We start from the raw sequence: 25,075 nt of genomic DNA, 5'->3' as shown, positions 1-25,075 counted from the left end.
GATACGTGGACTCCGAGGTCCCTCCAGCATCGGATCACCTAGTCTGCGGCGCTCTTCTGCCCAAGCTGTTTCCAGATGATGCGCTCTTTCTCAGGGTGGGGCCACAAAGCAGGGACAGCTGAGTGCCACCGCCCCTCCTAGCCCTGGGCTCTCAATTCAAATGGAAAACCATTCAATCCATATTAAGAGCACCTGGAGAGCCTGTGAACATGCTTAGCTTTTTGGTCACTATTTCAATAGAGCTGGCTTCCTTTGTCATTGCCCAGATCACACGATTCTCAACAAGGGTCCCGAGGCTCCCCAGATTGCCTGCCTGAGGGGTCCAGGTCACAAAGGTGAACAGCCCTGGCTCTCCACAACAGGAAGTAGAAGTGATTTCTTATAGTCCAACAGAATGGGCAGTACCCGGGAAGACTCTTCAGTTTAGGCTCAGAGGCGTGTGGTCCAGGTCCCTCCCAGCCTGTCTAAATCCCTCAGATCCCCCCAAAAGGTCAGCTCTGGCTCACTGCACACCACCTGCACTTTTGAGATGCGCTCTTCAGAAACTGGCATCAACAGGTCTCCAAAGTCTAGAACCATTTGGAAGGCAACACCTAAAGAATTCACCCATCAAAAAGAAAAAAATCAGAAAGAGAAAATTCCCCAACTCAGAAGCCTAAAGTAGCATGGTGACCAAGAGGACATCCCATTTACATTATTTCACAGCTAAGTGGAGTGCTGAGAGAGAAGGCACGACGCACAACAGCCACATCTCCGAGGGGCTGAGCATTCCCCAGTGGCTTCTCCTCCTGCCTGGAAGGCAAGGAGGACCAAGCACAAGACTGCTGTCTGCACTGCTTTTATCATGCAGGTGTTCATGCTCCCCTTTACTAAGGACATCAAGGCGAGACAATCTCTTGGCCAGAGCACAGGCCCACAGAGGTGACTAGTATGACATGAGACCCATCTCACTGACATATTCCTCATCTAAGATTCAGAAGTTTAAGATGTATAAAGTTGAAGCCTTTCCAATGTATTGACTGAAAACAGAACACACCGTCTTTTCTCACCAGAGAAAACTTGAGAGGAAACTAACCATCAGGCAAGAACATGCCACCCTTGGGTCCTCCTTCCCTGCCCAATGCCACCCCCCAGAGCTTCTGAGGGAATAGCCCTGACTGCATCTGACCTTCCCATCAGCTGAGTCCTCAGAGGCCAAGGGGCCTCCTGCCCAAGATGGCAGCCTGGTTTCAGTGGTATGACACAGCACAGTATCAAAGCAGGCTACGTTCCCTTAGTTGTTAACGAAAAAGATAAAACACTTAGTCAGAACAGAGCTGGCTCCATGATAGAGCCCCGTAATTTCCAATGTGAGTCCTTATGAAGCCAGGTCAGCCTCCTTTTCTGTCCTCAGAAGCCCAGGGGTGTGCTGCCAGGCTAGAGCACTGGCTCCAGTGTCCAAGGACCTCCCAAGGGCCTCAACTTCTGCTTCCTACCTGGGACCTCGGACCATTCTTTAATCTCCCCAGGCCTCAGTTTTGTCATCCAGGCTGGTTGACAGCTATGATCCAATGACCTTGAATCTAGTACAGTCCCTGTCTGATTCCAAGCTTGTGACCTGTTCACTGTTTTACATGACAGCATTCTAAAGGGTGCTAAAGCACCATTTCACATTCTCTTATTGGCATCCTTGCCCAACGCTCCACAGCGTTGACCACATGTGAATGGTTAGGTTGGCTTTCTGTGCTGGCCCCCAAAGACAAATTCAGGTTTCATCCTAAGCCCCAAACACTAGAAATACACTCATGAACACACAATGTGGTCACTGATGACCTTCCCACAAATCCTTAAGTTATGAGCACAAGGAGAACACTTAAGATTCCCATGATTATACTCTGAGACAGTGAGGTTAGCCCCACCTAGATAAGGAGAGGTGAAGAGGCCAGGGGAAGTTTTTATCTAAGTCACCTTAGACAAAAACCCCCAGTCAATGGATGAGAGTCCACCGGAATCCCTCAGACAGACACTTCTTCCAGAGCCCTTGGAAGGGGAGTCCTGGGCCCACCAGGACCACACGTTAGCATGAAGGAGCCAAGAGGAGGCACTGGCTGTGCAGCGGCGGTGAGTCAACCAAGAATGTCCACCATACTCCAGCTCCCAGATTTTGAATGCATTTATTGAGGCTTGGGGAGGTAAGGAGTACGACTCAACTGTGCTACTTACATTGACTTTGGGCTGGGAAGGCAGAGTGCCACTGGCCTTCATGGTGTTCACCAGCTTGTTAAAGGCGGACATGTCACTGTCTTTTGCCAACGGCCGGGAACTGGTTGTGGCACTCAAGGCCTCCTCTGTGCGCTCAGCCAGGAAGGGTGGGCCACTCTTCCCTCGCTGGTCCACTCGGAGGCCTTTCAACCCAGCCTCCACCTCTTCTACTGAGAGCACAACCCCTGAGTGTGCTGCAGAGGAGTGGGAGAAAGCAGAACAGTCCATCAGCAAATGCTAGGCCCACCAGTAAGATATGTGGTATGGGCACTCTCCCCGGTCCTCCCCACACAAGTGGGAACCCCTAACAAAAGAGGTCCCACCTCACCCTGTTAGAAAAACAAGCAGGGACCCCTCTGAGGGGCAAATCTGCCTCACTCAAAGTCTGCCCTGGGGAGGGGGCACACGACCTTGGAGAAGCCAGATTAAAAGTCACAGCAGTGGAGATCTGTCCAAGACAGTCTCCCCCGACTCTGTCTTCCACTAGCTATGGATGAGTCTATGGATGAGTCAATCGAGTCTCCAGCACCTTCCTAGGTTAGAGCTCTGCTTCAACAGCTCCCTCAGGCCTTGTCCCTGGTGTCTTGTGCTACCTTCAATTAAAGTGCCCCTCCCCTCTACAAAGGATGAGGGGCAGGTCTCTATCTACATATTCCCCTGTGGAGCCTGGCACAGTGCTATTGGGCACAGATGCCAATAAGATCAGCATTTCAGAAACTGTTTCCTCAAGTGGCCCCATCGAACCTACCCTCCTGCCCCTCCACCCCTCTGGGGGACTCACAGCTCTCTTTCAGCTTTTCCTTGTTGGCAGAAAGACTGGAGAGGAGTGGCTTTAGGTCCACTTTGGCCTTCTGAAGCATCTCTAGAATGTCCACTTTGCTTTCAGTATGGTCTTCCAACGGTATAGGAGCAAAGTAATTTCCTGAGTTCTGGCCTGGAGACAGAATTGCTTGTTCCAAACCTGGACGAACAAGGATAAGGAGAGATGGACCAACAGCACCAAAGTTCTGTGTTTGTGGGGTCAGGGAGACACTGGGGTGGAAGAGATGGGGAGGTAGGTTAAGCTTCCAAATGAGGGGGCTGCATTCCCATAGCCAGTGGCAACAGGAGGCATGATGCTGGGCATCGGTCACTGGTCCCTAAGTCACATGTCACTGGAAGCCCCCTCGCCAAGGCAGAACAGAGGCCACCCAAGAACATGACGACATGCCACATTACCTGCAAGTTTCTCCAATTCCTCGTGGGGCGTCGACCCAAGGCTGCTAGAGCGACTTCCTGATCGACTGGGATTTGAAAACCACCTGCTAAATCTGCTGGCAGAGACGGAACCTTCTCCTAGAACATCTTCTATCATCTAAACAGGAGAAGAACACTTTTAAAGAACCTTCTTAGGAAAGGAGTCAGCGTGCTAGACTGAGATCAGAAAGGGAACTTACTTTGTAACTGCCTCCAGAACTGAGGATTGGCAGCAGCTTTGGAACAACTTACTTTTCTTCCCCAAAAGCCGCCTCATTTCTGAGCAGCTCTCACGTGACCACACTTAACCACCAACTCTTTACTTGTAGGAAGTCTCCATTTCATGCAACATTCCTTTTTTCCATCCTTCGTCCCTTCAGGCAGGCCATGCTCTACCAGGATTTATCCCAGGGAAGCTGCTTATGAACATCAGAACTGATACAGGGTCAGGGGCAACCTTCAGGTAACCCCATCCTGAGACCATATGCACTGCCAGCTATGAGGGGCAGAAACAGGCCAGGCCTGAAAGTGGGCCAGGCAAGGTTGGGCCATCAAGGCTAGACAACTTCATCCAGCTGAGGAGCCCAGAGCAGGCAGATGGGAAGGCTAAATGGCAGTCACTTCACTTAATCATTTTAAGCAGAACATCCTAATGTAGGGGCAACATTTGCCCAATGAGTCAAGGTGCTGTGGAATGCCCATGATCAGACCTTGTGTGAACCATGGCAACTCAAGTCCAGCATGGGAGCAGATGGAAGCAGCCCCTAAAGAACTCTTCCCTCATGATGAGGTCTCTTCAGAATCCCAGCTGGGTAAACCAGAAACCAGCTCTGGGTTTAGAAGAGCAAATGTTATACTTTGTATCACAATGATTCCCCAAAAACAGCTAAGAAAAGGAGGAAAATGGAAGGGGCTGCCTTTCAAAGCAATGGTCACAGGGAGCATATTCTTATCAAGCAAAGAAAGATGACCATAAAAACCCTCAATTTTTGTAATATTAAAAAGCTTTTGTATAAACAAAATACATATGGCTAGAATGACAAGAGAAGTCTTCAAAGCAAACATCTCAGAGAAATCTGACATCCCACCGGGATAAGGAATTTAGAAAATAGAGACCACCCAAAATCATTCCAATGGATAAATAGCCAAAGGCCATGAACAGCCCAGAACAAATGGTAGAGCCATATAAGAAAATCTTCCAGGTCACTAATAAGAGAGAAGAAAATAAGCTTGAAATTTCATCTTACACCCAAGACAGGCCAAGATAACAAAAGACAGAAACGTTCAACATAGGAAGGGCTGTGGGAAAGAAGAAACACAAAGACATAATTGGTCTGATCATTCCAGAAACCAATTTGGAATGTGGGTAAAATCATTAAGCTGTTCAGCTCCTCTAACCCAGCAATCCTACTATTGGGACCACTGACCCAAAGGAAGTCACCAAATAAAAATCCTACGTAATAAAATATTCATACAAGCATTTCAGGTGAGGGTAGTAAAAATGGTAAACTAAATGGGGGGAGGTGGTATCAAATGGGAGATGATTAGATGGAGCATGGTATGTAAAGATCACAGATGACCGATTGTACCATCACAAGTGACAAATAGGAATTCAGAAAAGCTTGGGGATACTTGTAAGAAAAACATACAATACATGAAGAAAACCAAGGTGATTCCAGAATTCGGATCAATGCCATTTCCACTAAGTCCAGAAGACCAAGGATTAAGCATTCCTGGCCCCTTGCTCTGAGAAGAAGTGACAGGTTATAGTCACCCAACAGCTGCCAGGCATTCCCTGACTGTGCATCTCTGTCATAAGAGAGGGTGGGGAGGAGGGGGCTGCTGGTGGGAAATGGCAGTGCTGTACAGACTTAGCTAGTTAGAATCAAAGGGGGAAAGGGCCACTTTAATTCACCTTCTCCCCTTCAGAAAAACGATTCAGGTGTTTTCTAGAAGTTGAACACAAAACAATTTTGTTATCTCGTCACAAACTAATTCATGAAACTCACTCAAGTTTCCAAACTGGCATTTAACACCTCATCAGTAAGGGACACATGACCGGAGGGTCTAAAGCAAATTAAATGCTGCTTTATTTTTAACTAAAAACAAAACAAAACAAAACAAAAAACCCACCTCGCTCTTGGGTGGATTCTCACCCTTCAAATTACTTAAGAGTAAACCAAACAATCATTCAGTTCTTGCTAGAGCTGATCAGTGACCAATCTAATAAGGCCAGAAAATCCATCTCTAGCCCTGGATTACACTAACTCAAATTAATACAAAGTGGGCGGCGGCGGGAGGAGCTCCTTTTGGTGCTTGAAAACTGTGGGATTTTAGGATGCCAATTCAAGAAACCTTCTTCCTTCCAAAAAAAAGAAGAATCTTTGTTCTCAAAGAATATACTCAAAACTCAGATATTATTCTCTACTTGTATTAATCTTATAATTTAGAAGGTAATTCTGAACTAGAGGCTTGCAAGTGAGATCTAATGTTAAAACTACAAGCCAAGTTTCCTAAGTTTTCCAAGTAGTCACTGGTGATGGAGGTAAAGACAACCCAGGTCCACAGGTGCCGCCCCAAATGGAGCAGCGTATTAGCAATAATAAGGTTTGCCAAGCACCTTACAAACATCACCCCAATGGAACCTCCTCTCAACACCTGGAGGGGAAATGAGGTTACCATGCCCATTTTACAGAAGAGGAAACTGAGGCTGAGAGCTATTCAGTGACCTGCCCAGGGTCACACAGTTAACCAGAAGGAAAATAACAGCGTGCATTCATACAGTGCTTTAAAGGTCCCAGACCTTATCTCATTTGATCATCACAAGAACCCTGGAACTAAGTACGAGGATTTCCCATTTCACAGACAAGGGCTCCCAGGGTCACACAACTGCTGGCTAGGTTCATGAGGTAGGATCTGAGCCCAGGTCTTCCTGACCCTAAGTCTAGCACTGAAGGCATGTAGCCTGGCGCTGGCCGAGGAAGCCAAGAGCTTGAGGTTTGTCTCGTGACTGTTTTGGTGAGTCACCTGACGATCCAAGAAAACCTCGACGGGGTCTCAAGGGTCACAAACACACTAGTCTAACAACGAGCAAGAGCACAACGGAGTCCATCTCTGCCCAGCTGAGTGCCAGGGCCACCCCAGCCAGAAGGAGGCATTGGCTCTCCTCTCCCAGGCCCCTACTCCACACCTGGCCTGGGACGCAGGCTCACTGGGCGGTGTGAGAGGGTGCTGCCGGGAGTTCATGCTGCTTTATATTCTGAGGTTTTATCTCCTGAGAACTAAATTTTTCTTAACCTTATGCCAAACTAACAAGTTCTGTTTCTTCTCTATTTCTAATGGGATCATCTTTGATTACATAAAATACATATGCATTTATATTTTTATCAGTCCACTGCCACACTGTCTTGGGCTCCAGCCACCTTTCAGAGCCTTTGCTGTCTGGAGGTCCCCAAGGTCCCCCTGCTCTGGCTGAGGACCAAGCAGCCAGGAGGAAGCAAGGCCCAGAACCGGGACTTTCCCCTCCTGAGCCTCAGTTTATCTGAAGCAGCAGGGGGGCTCACAAAGCCTCTCCAGTCTCTACAAACTCACAACTGGGGAGAAAGGAAGGGAACCCAGGAAGCCACAAGTGGAATCAGCGCTGGCCTCCTGTTATCAATGGGAAGCGGGGAAAAGCAGCCACGCTGAATCAGTTACATCACAAGACACTGTGCCGAGCTGTGTGATGCTCCTCCCTCTTAAGTCATTTTACATTATCTAAAAATCAAGAGATGACCTTCCTTTGCAGAAATTTTGTTTGGAAGTTGTCTGTGATTCAAGCAGAACTGAGCCTGGAGAATAAGGACATTGCTGACAATGCCTCCAGACCCAAGAAGAGAAGGGACTGTCCCAGAGGGCACTTCTGCTCTCAGCTTGGGACACTAGTTCATCAAGGCCACGCAATGGTTCAACTCAAAGAAGAAACTGTTTTTAGTGGAATGCAAGGAGAAAAGGAAGCCAAAACTAATGATTTTGGTAAAAGGAAAAAAAACCCAACAATCCCTCAGACCCCAATAAATGGCTTTAGGAGAAAAGAGATGGGAGCGGCCTTGGGCAGAAGCCTGGCCAAGCTCCCTCCACACCATGTCCCAGAGCTGGCCACCCATCATGGCACACTAATTTGTGAGCCCCTGGAGGGTAGGAACCCTGGCTTCCCTCAGCTCTTGCCCTGCCATGGCTCACTGCACACATAAGGTGCTAACAGGAAAGCACACTTGAACAGGAAGCCACTAAGAGCGCTCTTCAGGGTCCTGTGGCTAACCACATGGATGAACCCACTGTCCCAAAGGATTAGCCCAGGTCTGCTGCACTCGATGCTCAAGATTAAATAAGGACAGAAACAGGGTAGACCCTCACCGACTATGGGGAGACAGCAAGTAATGCAGCTGGTGGCAGCACAGTGCACAGAGGTCTGAGTTCAAATTCAGCCTCAAACACCTGTTAGCTATGGGACTCTGAGCACCATGAGGATCAAATGAGACCCTGTCTGAAAAGCACTCTCCACACATTGGCTATTATCATACACATATGTGATGGACATTACTGTGTCATGGGAAGGATGAACAAACATACAAAGCACGGGAAGAGCCATGAACTGGTGCAGCGAGTAGAAACAGCAAACTTGCCCAAGGACAACTCCAAATGAAACAAGAACCGAACGCTGAGTCTAACAATCACACATGGCCCCAAAGAAGAAAACCACACTTCTCCCCCTTCCTGGTAGAGGTGGGAGAATGGGACAGACGTTGGCTGCTTTCCTTCCCTTCTCTGCCCTTTGCTTCTGCTTCAGGGAGAAAAGGGAGGGAGGGCAACAACACCAGCAGACAAACTTTTCCTCCAGTTACACAGACCTTCATCCTAGGGAGATCTCCCTTCTCAATCTGGGCATCACCAGAAGCCTCTCCCAGGCGTGGGGCCCTGTGGGGAGCCAGGTATCCTCTGCCTGACCCCGCCTGCTCTACGAAACTAAGCCCTGGGGAGATTTCCCAGTTAAATCACCCGATATGCAGCTGGGGCCACAGGCCCGAACACAGGAGCCCCAGAGCATCACTGCCACAGGAGTGGCAGCTCAATTGTAGCAGGCTAACGGTGACAGAGGGAGGGCACTCCTTGCACAGGCTCCTGACTACATCCCTACATTCCTTTCCTTTCCCTAGGAGGGGGCAAAGATTAAGGTAACAGAGAAAGTGACTAACCTATCAAGGCTGTAAGAGACATAGGGATGGAGAACAAACACCCAGGTACTCCACAGTCCTTTGCACTGGATGTTTTTGGAACCACACAAAGTCACCAATCCAAGTAAAGTCTGGGATCTGAAGATCCTCACAGTCCAGATCAACAGGATTCTCCCTCATCTTGGGCTACAAAACCTTCTGCCTACAGAAGACTCGATTCCAACTTCAAACTGATCAACGTAAACTAACCCAAAAAGGTAGAGTCTAACAGCACTGAAAATGTCTATTCTACTGCTAGCAAAGGTCTCACAGTAAGTACAAACACTCCAAAGGCCCAAATGAAGCAGCAGCATAACAAAACAAAAAACGTAACAGAAGTGCAGGGAAGGCCAAGAGGGGACATTCTGCAAAGGCTGGTCCAGCGCTTCCCAAAAGGAGGTGGCCCTGAAACAGTCCCCGGCTTGAAACACACCAATGGGGCACATAAACATTGGGAGAGGGGGTGTTTTGTGATGAGGCAGTGAAACTTGAGGAAGAGTTAAGCCAAAGCCCCTCCCAGTGATGCCAGAAGTCACCAATAAGGGAGACAGGTGTTGGCACCAATAACCCCAGGGTAGCCCTGTGGGCAGCATGCAGAACAGGGCTTCAAGGAAGGCAGTTTGGGAAACGCTGCACTAGACAGACCACATCCATATTATCAAAAACATACGGGACAAGGGCTCAAAGAGAATGAGTTAGTTACCACATGGTTGTAGCCATGTGTGTGGGGTCACTCACCGAGGCCAGGCCTGGCACCTTATCAAGGTTAAAGAACTCATTAAAATCAAATTCTCCTGGCGACTGTTCAGGCAGAGCTGCTTCCCTGGGCACTTCCTGATCTGCAGCTGGCTCGTGGGCAAGAATGACCTCCACTTCATCCTCTTCTGCAACGCCTCCATTGAATTCTGAAACTATTCCTTAAGGCAAAACCACGAGGACAAAAATCAGATCTAATCACTGTGGTGCAGCTTACTCAACATTCACAGCTTGGTCCTGCATAAGCACAGCAAGATGGAAGCGCAAGGGGCCCCCTGTGGGCAAGCTGTCCAGGAGTGATCCCCTCGTCCCCCATGTGGTCAGCACTTACAAGCAGGCGGACAGCCAACTCAGCTTCACCTTTCCACATTCTACACAGCTATCGGAAAGCTGTAATTCAAGATTTAGCAACCTAGGGACTCCACATCAAAGATGGTCCAATTTCCAATAATATTTCTCATCTATACAAATTTAAGCAAGAATTCTAAGAAGTCAGAGCTGCAACCTCTGGACTTCATTATGAAAGGGCATGTAAAGACACATAAGCCAAAAATCAAGTCACTCTTAAGTCATTGCAAAACCTAGAACTGCCATCCCTATACGTAAGGCTGAATATCTAGGAAAAATTCTGACATGGTATTTTCTAGACATCACTGCATACCCACCAAGCTGCTTATAAATCTGTAAGAGCAATCCCTCCAAGGTGTTAAACACAGAAGGCTTCTTCCCCACACAGGAAAATCTTTGTGTATTTGACCCTGATATTTTTTTAGGGGGGCGGGGGGAGAGGGAAGAGATGTTGAGCGACCACTTCCAAATGAATCCATACCCTCATTACAATGCAGCATCATTACTGCACAGGTCTATCAGTCACTTGGAAACATGCCCTCAGGCCTTGCTTAAGGTACCATGATCACCTTGGCCACCTTAGTCCAGACATCAACATGATGGGCCTCTCCATCACACAACAAAGGCAAAAGCCAAGCACCACAGTCTGTTCACACTGCTTCCCTTCCCTGACCACTGGGATGAATTCTCTGGCCCTGGAAATCAATACTAGCAATTTTATCCACTTGCAATAATAAAAAAGCAGCTCACACTTCTAGAGCAGGTACAAAGGACTTTCCTCACTGTATTTAGACACAAGTATCACACCCATGCCACACAGGGGAAGTGGAGGCCCAGGGAGGTGATCCAGAAGAGCAGCTCAGGCCTGGAGCCAGGTGCTCTCCACGATGGCTTTGGGGAGGGAGGAGTGCAAACCCCAGCCCCTTTTAGGCACAGAGCCCAGGGTTCATCAGTAGGGATGGACAAGTTCTTGGTTCCCAGGTGCCAGGTGGGCCCTACTCCTCTCCCCCATGCTGTCTCTCAGACCCTGAACCCAGGTCTTCCAACCCTAAATCCAATGCTCCTTCCACTCTCCGGCAAAGTCCACTTTAACAGGTTCCCCTAAACCACATTCTGCGGGGGGGGGGGGGGGGATGAGGGGGGACGGGGACAGCCAGAGGAGGCAGGCAGGTTACTGTGGAGGAGAGTTGCAGTGTATTCATGTTATAGATACCCTTTGTATAAGAGGGTACAAAAACTGGAGTCAATGAAGAAATGCAGCTGCCTTCTAACTCCATTAGAAAAGGATAACAGCTCCAAAAAGGTAGGGATTGGTCTTTCTAGCTAGGACTTTTTTTAAACAGAAGAAAAACATCTACATCCTTTTCACAAGACAGTAAGACTGGAAGATTTTTACGATCAAACAAATGGCTTTGTTGTGGTGGTGGTTAAACCTGCTGCTATTTAAAAAACAGAATAAAAAAAGCCCCAGTGAAGTGTGTGTGTTCGTGTTTCTGGCCCAGCTTGATCCTGCCTAGAAAGCAGTGTTGGTGTGAAGCCCAACAGTATGGAAGAGGCATCTGTTTGGAGAGGTAGGCAGGTGACATAGCGGCCTGTGAAGGCTGCACAGAGACCAGGAAGGTAGGTGCTTCTGGAGATGTGCGGATGAGCACCCACACCTGACAGCAGAGGGACATGGAGCTCCCTCCAAATGCCTGTCAGAGCAGGAGGCCCAAGCACTGAGCTGAGGGCTAACTGCTGTTTAACTAGCACAGACAACCTAGTTATTAAAGAAAACCATCTCTAAGCTGTCAGGTGATGCTGCTGCTGCAGTTCACCCCTTCCAAGCATTGAGGCATTAGTCAGAACAGGAGGAGCACATTATTTTATTATTTTAATGGAATAAGTTTTCCTAGTAATAATTAGTCAGCAGTGAAGGAGAAAAGAGCTAAGCATATGTAGGCAGAGGATACTGCTATTAAGAATACAAAAGGCCAAGAGTCACCTTTTCCCCTAAGAGTCACTGTAAACTGCCTTTTCTTCAGCCCAGTCTTTTACAGACCTAATTCCATTAAGCACCTATCAACCAAATATGAAAGTGACAACACACACGCACAAAAAACCTAATTCCTTTTGCATGGAATCTATGGGGAGTAAAAGATGTGTGGGCCCCAACAGAAGAGTCGTAGGTTCTCCAGAGAGGATTGAGGGCAGAAGGAAATATGAAGGAGATGGAGACAGAAAACTGTCAAAGGGAGAACTGAGCTTTAACAGCCAAGAGAAAGGCAAGGGGTCAGAGGGTAGCCAATTTCCCAGCGTGGGTGGTTTAGGGAAGGGGCCTCAGAGTAGATGAGCAGCAAGAGGAACCCGAAACAAGTCGGGCCTTGAGTGTCCATCACCTGGAGGCAGCCCATACAGAAGTCCCTCTCTGCTAGGTCACCTCATCAGGAAAGGCAGCGAGGACCCTCCCCTCTCCTAAAGGGTAAGCTCCCGCCACTGTAAATGAAGACTTCAGAGCCTTTCTGTCTCTCCAGTCTCTGTCCTAAGGTCCCTGACAACTCTGAAATGCCAGGGTTCCAATAAGGCTACACTGAGGATGGAGGACTAAGGGACCTGCGTTTCCCTCTCCTCAAGGCCAGGGTGGGGAGCAGCCCTACCATGACAAAGGGTTCTTCCACACACAGTCGGGAATCAATCAGGAAGAACGTCCAGTCAGAACCATCTTGGCCCCAAGATAAAGAGGACACTAACCTTGGAGCTGACAGGCATTGGCCCAGGGAATCAAAGCACAGGAGAATGACCTGCTTCTTCCCTTAAGAGACCCTTATGTTGGACTCAAATTCTCATCTTATCTAAGGTTAGGAAGTCTGATAAAAAGTTTCATTTCTACAAAATGAGGAATGGCTGCATGGATTCATGGACAGTGAAGAGCGTGGTCAAGTCAAACATGTCCCACTCCCCCAAAAGAGGGTCAGCCATCTACGTCTTCCTCATACTTAAACCTATGTCGCTGCCACCAGGGATGCGTGGGGCTGCCCTAGATGGCTCCAGGTCCTTGCCAGCTTTCATGCTTTGTGACCTGACCCAAGGACCTCACTTCAAAGCCTGGCTCAGGTAAGGTACTGACTTTTGCATCTTCCCTCACAGATGTCAATCCCCTGACAGGTCAGTCCACAGGATGAGTCACCAAGAACAGATGGCAGCACCTCTGGAGGTCATCTACCTACTATAACTTTTCAGATGAGGCAGGTGATGCCCAAAGCAAGGATGCCAGTGACCAGAGTGACACAGTGGAAGAAGCCATGAGGAGACGCATGGCCTTCCTTAGAAACAGACAGGGGTCCAGAACAAACCAAGAGCAGGACTGTGGAGGGCCAAGGGGAGAGGCCCTTTGTGAGCTAGCTTGTGAACTGGTGCTGACTGCTCCCCCACAAAGGTGACCACCCTCAAGGCCTGGGTCAGGAAAAGCAAGGCTAAGCTTGTGCTAAACAAAGAGCTGCCTTTACTGGGATGGAGATTTTACCGCCTTCCACCCCTCCTGGCACCTGACAAGGGGACTGACCTTCCTTCACAGAGGGGGCGCGTCGCCGAGTTCTTTTTCGTCCTTTGTGATCCTCTTCCAGAATCTTGTCATCAAAACCAGTGAGCTCAATGGTCTCCGACTGACTCGTGGGTCCGGCTGAAAACCACTCGGGCTCCTCTTCTGTGTAGGAATCATTTCTCCTGCGCTCCCCGAATATGCGTTTACTGTCCCCAAATTCTCTCTAAAAGAACGGAGAAGAGAACAAAGGCATTCCCGAGTGACCCCCCAGCCCAGGCCCGCCCTTTCCAGAGCCATGTCACGAGGCAAACAGCCACCGATCCCTGGGCGCCAATGACAACAGCGCACCCGGAAACGCTTGTCTTTGTAGTCTCTGTCACGGTCTCTGGGGTCTCTGCAGTCCCTCAAATCTTTATCTGTGCTGCGGTGGTCTTTGTAGGAGATGATCCTCCCACTGCCAATCCTGCGGCCTCCAATCACGCGGACGCCATCACTGTCCTTTTCCAAAGGGCTCCCTGATCTCCGGGAGCTGACGGAGGTTGTCACATGACAGCCCCCTCCGAAACTGCGTCTCTGGGGACTTAGAACAACATCTAAATCATCCTCTTTTACCCGCTCTCTTGGATCTGTTTAAAAAAAGAAAAAAAAAAGATCAAGGAGGGTAATGACAACAATATTGCCTGCATCTATGGCCAAGGGCAGTTTCTGTGGGGCCTCACAAAGGAATCATGAAGACTTTCTATTTTAAATAAAGAGATCCTTTATTTCTTCCCAAGAACACTCTTTAGAAAGACTCATTTTCACAATTAGTCTCCATGAAACTTAGACCATTAACCAACAAGTGTTGTGGCACAAGAGTTAAGGCTCAAACCACTTCTAGCCTGCTCTGTGAGGTTTTACTGACAGATGTTTGTTTCAGCTCACTGAGGAAAGTCTCCTTGCAGTGGCCACATCGTGAACAGGTTATTTCTAAAGGCAAGTTTTACCTTGAGTGCCTCTTTTCTACTCAGGGGAAGAAAGGATTTGGGTCAAGGTTTTCAACACCTGTCTCCTGTCAAGCAAACCTACATGTCTCACTAACACCACATCTACTCTGAGCACTGTAAAACGCTCAGAAAGCAGGCTCGACTCATTGATCGGAAGATACTGTGGCCAAGCTCTTAGCACAGTGCCATCTCTGGATTTTGCTTCAAAGTACCATTTCTCACAACCCCAGAAGAGGGGATTCAAAGGGGCAAACTTTTTGCTGAGCTGAACCTGGGCCAAGACCCCATTCTCCACAGCCCCTCCCTCTCCTCCTCCTCCTCCTCCAGGAATGAGGCTTTACCCTGGCCATTGAGGAGTCAAGGACAGCCTTGAAGTTAGAGTTAACTGGAGGCTGGTTTCCCAAATGAGAGAAACATTTCTTAGAAGGAAAACTTGTGGGCCACTCCTCCCCAAGAATGGTGTACATTCATTTGGGGGTGGGGTCTGAACTTGGGTGATAAAAATCATCCCATCTTCATTTTTGTTAACCTCATACTGAACTTGAATGTTTCCTTCAATTATTCAATCAACATAATCCACAAAGGAAGGGATCAAAGGCTTCCAAGGCCTTAGAAAGGACTTCCTGAGCCACAAAGGTGAGGAAGCCCACTTCAACTAGTCAAGGGCTCTGTGGTCTTGCAGTTGGGCTCTCCCTCTAATGAGGCCACCTCAGCACACAGTAAGGCTCTGCTGGGGACAGAGTGCCTAGTTGCCACCACCTCTCCAACAGGCTCTTACCTACTGTCCTCCGCATCAGAGGAGGCCGCTCCGAGTCCAGCTCTTTCTTGAAGTTTTCTACTGGAGAACTTCGCCCTGAGGTTGGGTAAAGAGATGCATGCCACTTCTCAGGATCCCAGACACCATCGCTACAGGCCAAAGGAAAATGTTCAAGTCATGACACTAAGAAAGCTCCCACAAAGAAGCTGGTCCATACTGACCTTAGGCTTTGCTTATAACATGGTTTAAGTTAATCTGAGAAGGGGGGGGAGGGCAGTGAAGCGAACACTGGGTTTGGTATCTAAGGCCCTGTGGCTAGTGGCACCGGCACCCCCATCTCCCTTAGCAAGGGAGATGCCAGACACTGGCAGGCTCAGTGGCTTTGCTGTCATGGAGGTTTCATGGCCATCCCTCTCACTCAACTCTCTCCAGTTCTCTGCTGTCCTCCCCACTAGTCAGGGAAGCTTAGGGAGCAGCATGTATCCAAGGGTTCCCCTTTCTTCAAAGGACACCAGGAAATCCCACCTCCCTAGCCCAGCCTTTCTCCCAACCTACCACACAATACCCAGCTACACCCCAATGGCCAAGACTTAGCCACAGTCATTTGTGATTTTATTTCCTCCCCTCCTTCAGGGGGAAAAGTCTGCTTACTAGCTAATGCAGGCTAACAAGCACTCTATCGTTACAGATGGTTCCCAAGAATGACAATAACACCTGTTTTTCCAATCTACGTATTAGGTTACTATATAAGTCACCTGAGAGTTATCTGTCTGGGTTTTCTAAGTCTATTATCATTTTACACATGAGCAAACTAAAACTGAAAGATGTAGTACTTCCGCCCAGAGTCAAGCTGTTTAAGTATCCAAGGCTAGATTTGAATTCAGGTCTCCCTAATTCCAGCTCCAGCACTCTACCCATGAGGCAGCTCCTAGCTGCCCAGGTCTAAATTCTGAGAGGCATTTCAAAGCCACCTAGTTTTTTCTAAAAACTGTGTCTGATGCAAAATGGAAAAATAAAAGTTTTTAATGGGTCCTGTTTTCATCACTGAGGAAAAGAAAACTGACTTAGATCCTTGACAAGCAGCCACTGAGAGAAAGCAAGGGATCACTTCCATTTCTTTCTAGATGAAGACAGGGAGGGTGACACTAAGGCAAACAGGGGAGGAGGTGAGCTATGGAAGCATCTGGCAATTACCAGCAAATAGATGCTGGGCCACGGTGTTTATGTATTAAAACCTAAAATACATGGCTGAATTCAAATAGTTCACATTTGATGCAGTGGCAGATAAAAACTGTCCCAAAGCTGGCAAGGAAGAGAAATGAGAGAGGCAGGGAAGCGGAGACAGAGATGGGGACTGGGAAAGAGACAGACACACACACCCAGAAAGAGATAGAGAGGGAAAGACAGAGACAGACAGGCAGAGAGAGAGAGGAAGGGAGACAGACAGGCATGAAGAAACAGACGGGGGGGGGGGGGGGGGGGCGACAGAGATGGACAGAGACAAGGGGAGAGAAAGAAACGGGCCTGGGGGGAGAGAACTAAAGAGGATGCAGACTGAATATCCATTCTTAATTACAAAGATCTCTCCCATTGTGATCCAAATACAAAATCCTATAATACAGCAAACCCTCCCTTCACCCCCAAACTAGAAATATAAAGTTACTGCTAAATTGACAATCACAGCAAGAAAATTTCTCTTAAGAGACACTGAATAGTAACATACCTGTCATACTTTTCAGAAAGGCATGAAGGCCTCTGTTTAGAGTGAGGGCGTTCTTTAATGTCCAAAAGTTCCTCCTGAAAGAGAATTAAATTTGCTGCTCTGAATCATATTTATGAAGACAGATCACCAGAAAATCCAACTAGTTACAGCTGCCTCACTCTTGCACATTACCCTTAGACATATATGAATCTAATGTATGAGACAGTCCAAATGGCAGGAGAAGAGAGCCCAGCTGACTCCCAGAACAGCCAATCCACTCCTGATTAACACATCCATGCCTCCTCCTCTATACAGGGCAAAGATCATCTTTCAGTGACACAGAAACTATTAATGGCAGGGAAGATCCATCACTGTAAAAAGATGCCAATGCAATTTCAAAGCAGCAACATTTAAAGAAACACTTTAAGTGAAGCAATGTGTAAGGGAACAATTTGGTCTACAATCAAATGCTACATTACCAAAAGGCTTTTTAAAAAGAGCAGATGTGTTACTTTTGAAGGAACCCTAACAATCCCCAAAGAACAAAGGGCTGACCACACACTGAGAACCTCTCCCAAGTCACCATCTGCTTCATGTGACCAAGAAAGGGGACATGAGTCCTCTGGGAAAGCGCCGTCATCACTTCTGAGAGGTGCACAGAACACCCATGCAAACTCACCATTTGGGGTTTAGTGGAACCATGCTGGCCTAGGGTCCCTTCAGTCCCTGCCCAGTAGAATCAGCTCAGACTAAGTGGACAGGACCACATGATTCAAGACCCCAGAAGTCACTGTCCAGAGGAACTACTGCAAGGGTAACTCCAGTGGCCCTGACCCCAAGATCAGAGGCCTGGTTTCTGTCAATCCCAGCACCACCCTCACTGTGGCCCTTACGATCACCCACTCGCCCTCCTGCAATGGTGCCAGACTCCCCTGTCCAAAACAGCTTCTGCCCAGCTGGCAAAAGGACATCTCTAAAGCCAAGCCCGACTCCCCTGGTTCAGGGGCTCCTGGAGCTCCCTATAAAATACAGACTCTGACATAAGGCATTCAAAGCCCTTCTTAGCCAACCAGACTGATCTACTTGCCGGTCATCAACAATCTCCCAGCTCCCATCTCAGTGCCACTGCATGCCTCCACTTCTTAACTCTTCACAGTCATCACTTCACCCTAAAAAAAGCTGACGTATGGTGGATAGAGTTTCTTTTTTTTCCCCTAAGCATATCCATCCCACCCCACCCCCCGGGAGACAGAGAGGTAGAGACAGACAGACAGACACAGACACAGAGACACACACACACACACATACACACGGACAGCAAGAGAGAAGACTGACAAATGGCAAGAGAGACAGAGACACATATAGACATGGAGAGACAGAGAAGGCAACACAAATAGAGTGAGACAGACACACATGCAGAGAGGCACAGAGACAGAGAAAGACACATATAAGCTCCACACAAGAGAATTTAAGCTTCTTGAGGACAGGACCTGTCAGGTTTTTGTCTTGGTACTTTCACCACATCTAGCACTGGAGCTGGTGCATGGACTGGGCACTTATGAAATGCTTATTATGATCCAATAAGAACATCAAGGGACTGGTTCTTTGGGGTTCTGAAAGGATAACCAAAAGGCTGAGGAAAAAGCCTACAATGGAAAGACCCAAATGGCTTGCTCACCTCAGGGGTTGATCTTAACCAAAATACTAAAACTTAAAAAAAAACCACACCTTTCTGGTGGAAGCAGACTGAACATAAAACAGGGGAAAGGGACAGGCATGCCAAATGTTTTCAATGTGTTTAGTTTAATAAACAAAAGAATGTCACTCTAAGCAACCCAGATCTCAAATACAGGCAAGGCTGTTCCAGCAGCGGCACTAACCTGGCTTAGGCTCATCTCTAACTGGACATATGTATGCAAATCTGCTTCAGTTCACAACAGGCCTCTTGGGTGTGCAACACAGGCACCGCCCTCACAGCCCAGGAGTGACTCAAAAAACCCCCAAACCCTAAAGAACCCAACAAGTGAGGATCACCATGCAGGCTGAGATGAAGCTTCTCTTAGAGGAAGAATTCAATCCTCCCAGCTTCCTTCTAATTCCTGGTTGACAAGAAGAGGGCTTCAGAGAAGGGCTCAGCAGCCCTTCCAAGGCTGCTTCCATCCTGAGCAGGAGGAATATGCTTTGTCCTCAAGGGCTCCAGAAGAACCGTCTCCAGAGCTTCTCAAAACCAGTGCCAGAATGTTTCCCAAGAGATGCCTGTCTGATGCTGAGGGGGCATTGTGGTAGCACCAACCCTATCCCTGGGGGCAGCTGTGAAAGGGACCTATTTCTCCAGGCTGTCCCTCTTCATAAAGATCTAGAAACCCACACATGCCACTGAAAGGAAATGCCCATATGCCCACCCAAGGCTGCTGCAGGTCTCCTCCCTCCATTCAGCCCCCTGAAGGAATTTTCTAAAGCATGGGCCTATGTCACACCTTCCACAATAAATCGAGGGGCTCCCCAGCACTTCCAAATACAAAATCCGGGGGTGTTCCAAGTCCTGCCACACCCCTTCCCCCAGCTCCCCGACCCCCATATATGTATTCTTCCATCCAGTGACACTGCTCCTCCATCTCCTGGAATTTCCTCTGGTGGTCTCCCATGCCTGGAATGCTTCCCCCCACTTCAAGCCCCAGTTAGAGACCCATCTTTTACAGGAAGCCTCTGCTGATGGCCCTTAATTCTGGGGCCTTCCCCTGTGACTCAAGTGATCCTTCCATGGCTTGTCCATCCAACTCTTTGCATGCTGTCTCCCCATCAGACTGGGAGCTCCTCAAGGGCTCTAACACAGTACCTGGCACAAAATATTTACTAACATTTCTTCAAAAAGCGAACCCCAGGAGTGAACATTAAATGCACTTTCTGGAATTCTTTGACAAAACTCACTAGGACACAGAATGGGAGATTCCTCTTTTTGTTTAACAGCTATAAACCTGAGGAACAAGAAGGAAAGCTCACTCTTTTTTGTCTTTTACTGTTCACAGAGCACTTTTCTCACAATCTCCTGGTAGGCCCAGCAGCAGTAGGGATGCCCACAACCTAATTTACCCCTTGGTATTAAAATACAGCATTCTGCTAAGTCCAAGACCAACAGAAAAGGAAGTGGAGGTAATCTGCAGGCTTCTAGGTTAAGACAGAGCCACCTTTTAGCAAAGGCTTTGCATGTTCTGCCTGACTTCACATGCATAACTGATCAGACATCATTAGCCCTCTCAAGGGGTAGGGGAGGGGCAAGAGGGAGGAGAGAGAATTGGGAACTCAACATTTTATAAAACCAATGTTAAAAATTATACAGGCTTTTTAATCAAGTCACTCCGCTACTGACAAGAAAAGGCTTCCAAAATACTTTACACAAACTGATTTGATCTATGCAGAAACTCTGCAAAATACATACTACAGGAATTATCGACACGTGACAAATGAAGAAACAGGAACAGAGAAAAGTGACTTAACAAGGATGACCTAGTGGAAATGTAAGGGGCAGGACTGAAATCAGGTCTCTCCTGCCTCCCAAGGCTAACATGCCCCCCACCAGGTTGCCTCTGTAAAGAGAGGTTCATGGATTATTTTAGAAATGAGTGATGCTGTATTATGGCTGCTAATTCTGAGGTTCTGGACCCTTACTAGAAGAAGCTCTGTCCAATATTCTCACTGTGGAAAAAAAATCAGTTCTCCAGAGGGTCAGAGATGACCCATGGTCAAGCAGCTAATGAACAGCTGATGAACAGCTAGACTGTAGTGTAGCACTGCCCACTTGTGACACCACAAAGTTGACGAGGCAATCTTAGCTTGAAAGGTCTAAACCCCATACTTATCCTTGGAATAGAATCCTAAGAAGTCTCTTGTTTCCTTAAAAGTTCAGCTCTAAAACAGGTTGCTTGAAACTGAAAAATTTCTGCACAGACAACATTAATGAATCTAGGGACGTGGTAGAATGGGGAAAAAATTGTTTATTTCAAATTTCTCTGATGAGAGTCTGGTATCCAAGATATGTAAATAACTAATAAATGAATGGATATCGTGTATGTACATTTATGTGTATATTCAAAAACAAAACAGACATTCCCCAATAGATAAAATGGTCAGAGAATATGGACAGTTCTCAAAAAAATAGCAAAATACAAACCACATAAAAAAATGCTACAAATCACCAATAAAGAGAAATGCAAATCTCAGCAAAGCTGAGGCTCCCCTTCCCACCCTGCAAATTGGCAAAGATGACCAAAAATGTCAAGCCAGTATAGGAAGGGCATACCAACATACACGCTGGAGGTGGGGCTGTGAAGCCAGTGATAGAAGCCCTTTGGAAAGCAATTCAGAATGATGCAAATAAAGTAACTAAAATCTCCAGACCCTTTGGCCCAGAAAGTCTATTACTTGCTTTACAGCCCAAGGATGCCATTGGTAAAAAGTCTCCATGTACCCAGAAATACTGATAGCACTTTTTGTGATAGTTTTGTGACAGTTAAGATTTGGAAACAAAATGAATGTCCATTGACTGGGGAATGACTAAAAACACTGTAACATGGGAACATAATCGATTTCTACTATGCTGCAAGAAATGACATGACATGTGTCTGTAGAAACGGAGCTGAGAACATAACCTCCACTGTGACTACAGCACAGAAAGAAAGACTCGCACACATGAAAGCTCAGCGTCACACAACTCTCAAGCTCAAGCAGGACTCCAATGAAGAGATGAGAAGTCACCCCCAACCTGCCCCTTCATGGAGGCTAAAGGCCCCCAAGCCTCCCACTGCACAGACTTTCTCAATTGATCTGTCAGTTGTGCTTTCCCTCCCTAAAAAAATCCTATTTGTCACATGGAATGGCTCTCTGGGAGGAGGAGGAATACATGGGATAAATGTAAGAAATGGAAAATATTAAAAAAAAAAATTTTTTTTTTTAAAGCTAAGCTCAAGCATCACCTCCTCTAGAAATGATTGTCGCAATTAAATTCTCCAGAAAAAATCCTTTGTTTAAAAAATAAGACAACAAAAAACCACACTAAATCTTCCTATTGAAGGAGCAGCTTCCTGACACATACACCCCCTTCTGCCCCTACTGAACAGCTCCTATTTGCAGAGAAATATGGCTCCCAAACAAAATTGGCATTTCTTAGACTATTCCCTCTCATTTCTCCACTCTGTGCCTCCTTGCACCCAACACTCTCTTCTTCCCTCCCATTCTTCACTATTAAAAACAAGTTAAGAAAGTCATCATGCCATGGCTGTCCTTTGTTCTCAGAGAGGACCAAATGACATCCCTATGATAAAGTCAAGTTTCAGTGTGTCCGACTGTGGTTGATCAGACCAATATGAGCTCAAAATGCTCGACTGGGCACAGGCAGTCCGTGTGAACATTTGGGGTGGATTCTCTAAATCTGCGCACCCTGTGTTTCCTTTGAGCTGTTTCAATTCTGCTTTGCTCACAGAGCATAGCACCTTTCTCTGATGTGGGCACCCCATGGAGAAAAGTCCTGTGCCAGTGTCTCCCAAACAAATTAAAAACAAGTTAAGAATGTTATCATGTCATACATGAATATGAAGAAGCCAGAGAAGTATAAGAAGACTTATACAAACTATTGCAGTGAGAACCAAGAAAACAATACACACAACAGAAATGAAAATTTTTGAAAAGAGACAAAAATGAATGCTATTTACATGGCAGTCATTAAAATGACCAAGCTTGAACCCAAAGAGTCCCTGGCCCAGAGCAGCTCACAATCTAATGGGAGGAGGGGGCAGCTAGATACCAAACAACAGATAGACCAGTCATGAGCAGGACAAACAGGAGGCGCTCTTGTCAGGCATCCCTCTAAAGAAACAAGAAGACGCCCATCCCTTTTTGACAGAGGTGGGAGCCATCAGGGGGCGGACAATGCACGTCCACCCTGTGTAGGGTGGTTTTCATTAACTGCCTTCCCGACCTCCCTTGTTTGTTAAAAGGGACACTTATGTGGGTAGAAAAGGGAAAGATATATTTGAAAATGGAGACACCAAAACAAGCATCACGAAACAGAATGTAAAGAAATGGGGAAAATGCCGAAATCGATTGTTTTCACCTACATATTGTTTGGCCTGGAAAACACCCATCCTTGTTCTCTGGGGTGGGGGACCAGAGAAGGCAGGGAGCAGCCCTGGGTATCTAGGAGATCTAGGTTCTAGTGTTGTGGACGGGGGAGCTCAGCACATGGTTTCCCCAGATCCCCAGCAGGGAGGTCTACCTGCATTATTACTAGCCACCAAGGCTGATAGTGAGCCCTAGAGCTAGAGTCAGGAAGACCTGGGTTCAAATCCAGCCTCCACTCACTGTGTCACCTCCACTGTCTGCCACAGTCTCACCTGTAAAACAGTAATAATACCCCCTACCACTCTGAGTTGTGTCTCTTTCTGCTACCTACATAAGCATCCCAAATGCGATAACGGCAAAGCATTCTGCAAATCTTCGAATACTACCTAAATGTTCATTATAGTAGTTGTTGCTGTTGTTACAGGGAGGTCTTTATACCAACGAAATCCCCAGGCCAGTCACCATAGCCCAGGGGGACCCAGGAATCATCTGAGATCTGAATGGGAGGCTGGAGGTAGGGATAGAGGGGAAGGAACAACTTCTTGAAAGGCCTCCTCCAACGTCTGTTACCCAGGGTGGGTTGCTGGTGGGAGGCCCCACCTCCTTCCAGGATTCTCCATCTCTTACCCACCAAGTCCCAATGGCCCCTGCCCTTAACCCAAGGCCTCCCTCCCTCCCTCTACCCTGAAGACTCCAGGAGGCATGTACCATTCTTTCCAGCACACCTAGAGGTTTTGTTAGTATGTCCCTAGAATGTATCTTCCATTAGCAGAAGCTTCATTGGATCTAACAGCCAGCTACAATTGCCTCTACCTGCTCCTGTTTCCTGAGGCAGGCTGCTCCATCACCTAGGTATCAGCTTCCTCCGTGCCTGGAACCACTGACCTCTTATCTCTACCTAGGTAAGCTTCCCCCAAAAGCCCACTTTTCTTCATCCATCACTCCTCCCTCAAACCCTTAGTGCCTCCACAATGGGATTACCTTCCATTTAGACCACCTTGTATGTAAGGAGTTACTACTGCATGTTGTCTCCATCAGAACAGGGGTTCCTTGAGGGCAGGGACTGAGCAAAGTGCTCTCTGTACAGTCTGCCCAGGGATGTGCATTCAAGTTACGCTGAACAGGAATTACTCTTTACAGAAAAACTTCTCATTTGAGAACTGCATATGCTCCAAAACGGCAAGTATGGAATGGGAATAACACACAATTTCAGTTAGTGAGCTCCCATCACCCCAAATCTCTGCTCAAGTCCTAGACCTCTACACCCCTTTCGTAGGGCCCTAAACAATACTTACTTCACCTCTCTTTCCAAGGAAAGGAAAGGCATCAACTAGCAGAGGAGAATGGTCCACTTGAAAGTAAGTTAAAATCAGACCCCTATGTGTCAGCCTACTGCAGAGCTGGAGGAGAGACCAAACCTGTGGGTGCTCTCTTGATCAGCTCACATGATAACTTAGCTAAAAAAAGGCAGCTCACATCTCCAAGTCAATGGGCAACAAACAGTAGAATAAATCCAGATTCATGAATAATCCATAATCCTCTGAAAAAACACAAGAACCTCAATCAAATCTCCATATTTCCACTTTCAACTCCTCCATTACTCTGGGAAGCCTGGGATCTGGAATCCCAGAGGGCCTGGGTTCAAGCTTCTCCTTGTTCTCTGCATGACCCTGGGTAGGCCTCTAGAGTCCTTTCTACCTAGAAGGTCTCCTTTTCTAGTTCCTAGCCAGGCTAGGAAAAGAAACTTGGAAAACACCGCCATTTCAGAGGCATTGACAAGCAGAAATGACCAAAAAAACAAAAAACAAAAAACAAAACCAGAAACAGAGACCCTCCAGAGAATGCAGCCTATGGACACAAGACTCTGTTCCCCTGACAATTAACTGTGGAGGTGACTGGAGGGAAGAAGCTCATTCCTGAAGACTCTGACTTTACAATGGGCCACTTCCTAGTCAGGAGTTTCTATCAAGCGAAGGGCTTGACCTAGATTAATCTCAGGTCCCTAAAACAAAAGGATGTTTGGGAACACACTTTAAAAATATATATTTAACAAAGTTCCCATTTTGGCAAAGGCACAAGGTAACTCTTTAATGTCTCCAAGGAGAAAACAGGCTTCAATTCTCATAGGTAGGTCACCACCATCAAGACTTCCAACAATCCACA

The 25,075-nt window shown here is 47.3% G+C and overlaps 1 protein-coding gene across 2 annotated transcripts in view; it reads right to left on the bottom strand.

The window, feature by feature from the left end:
- EIF4ENIF1 (eukaryotic translation initiation factor 4E nuclear import factor 1) overlaps positions 1–25,075 on the bottom strand; it is a 46,038-nt gene that overhangs the window by 16,303 nt on the left and 4,660 nt on the right. For both annotated transcript variants that reach the window (XM_072599885.1, XM_072599886.1), the window contains exons 3-10: positions 16,820–16,893; positions 15,118–15,245; positions 13,702–13,979; positions 13,375–13,576; positions 9,468–9,646; positions 3,460–3,595; positions 3,023–3,202; positions 2,203–2,435 (exon numbers count right to left, since the gene is read on the bottom strand). In XM_072599885.1, the coding sequence (XP_072455986.1) occupies positions 2,203–2,435; positions 3,023–3,202; positions 3,460–3,595; positions 9,468–9,646; positions 13,375–13,576; positions 13,702–13,979; positions 15,118–15,245; positions 16,820–16,893 (1,410 nt within the window). The remainder of the gene's footprint in view (positions 1–2,202; positions 2,436–3,022; positions 3,203–3,459; positions 3,596–9,467; positions 9,647–13,374; positions 13,577–13,701; positions 13,980–15,117; positions 15,246–16,819; positions 16,894–25,075) is intronic.

Source organism: Notamacropus eugenii, chromosome 4 (genome assembly GCF_028372415.1).
Source record: "Notamacropus eugenii isolate mMacEug1 chromosome 4, mMacEug1.pri_v2, whole genome shotgun sequence".
NCBI classification, from domain to species: Eukaryota; Metazoa; Chordata; class Mammalia; order Diprotodontia; family Macropodidae; genus Notamacropus; species Notamacropus eugenii.
The sequence above is the reverse complement of the archived record's forward strand: the minus strand, read 5'-3'. Positions and strand labels throughout refer to the sequence as shown.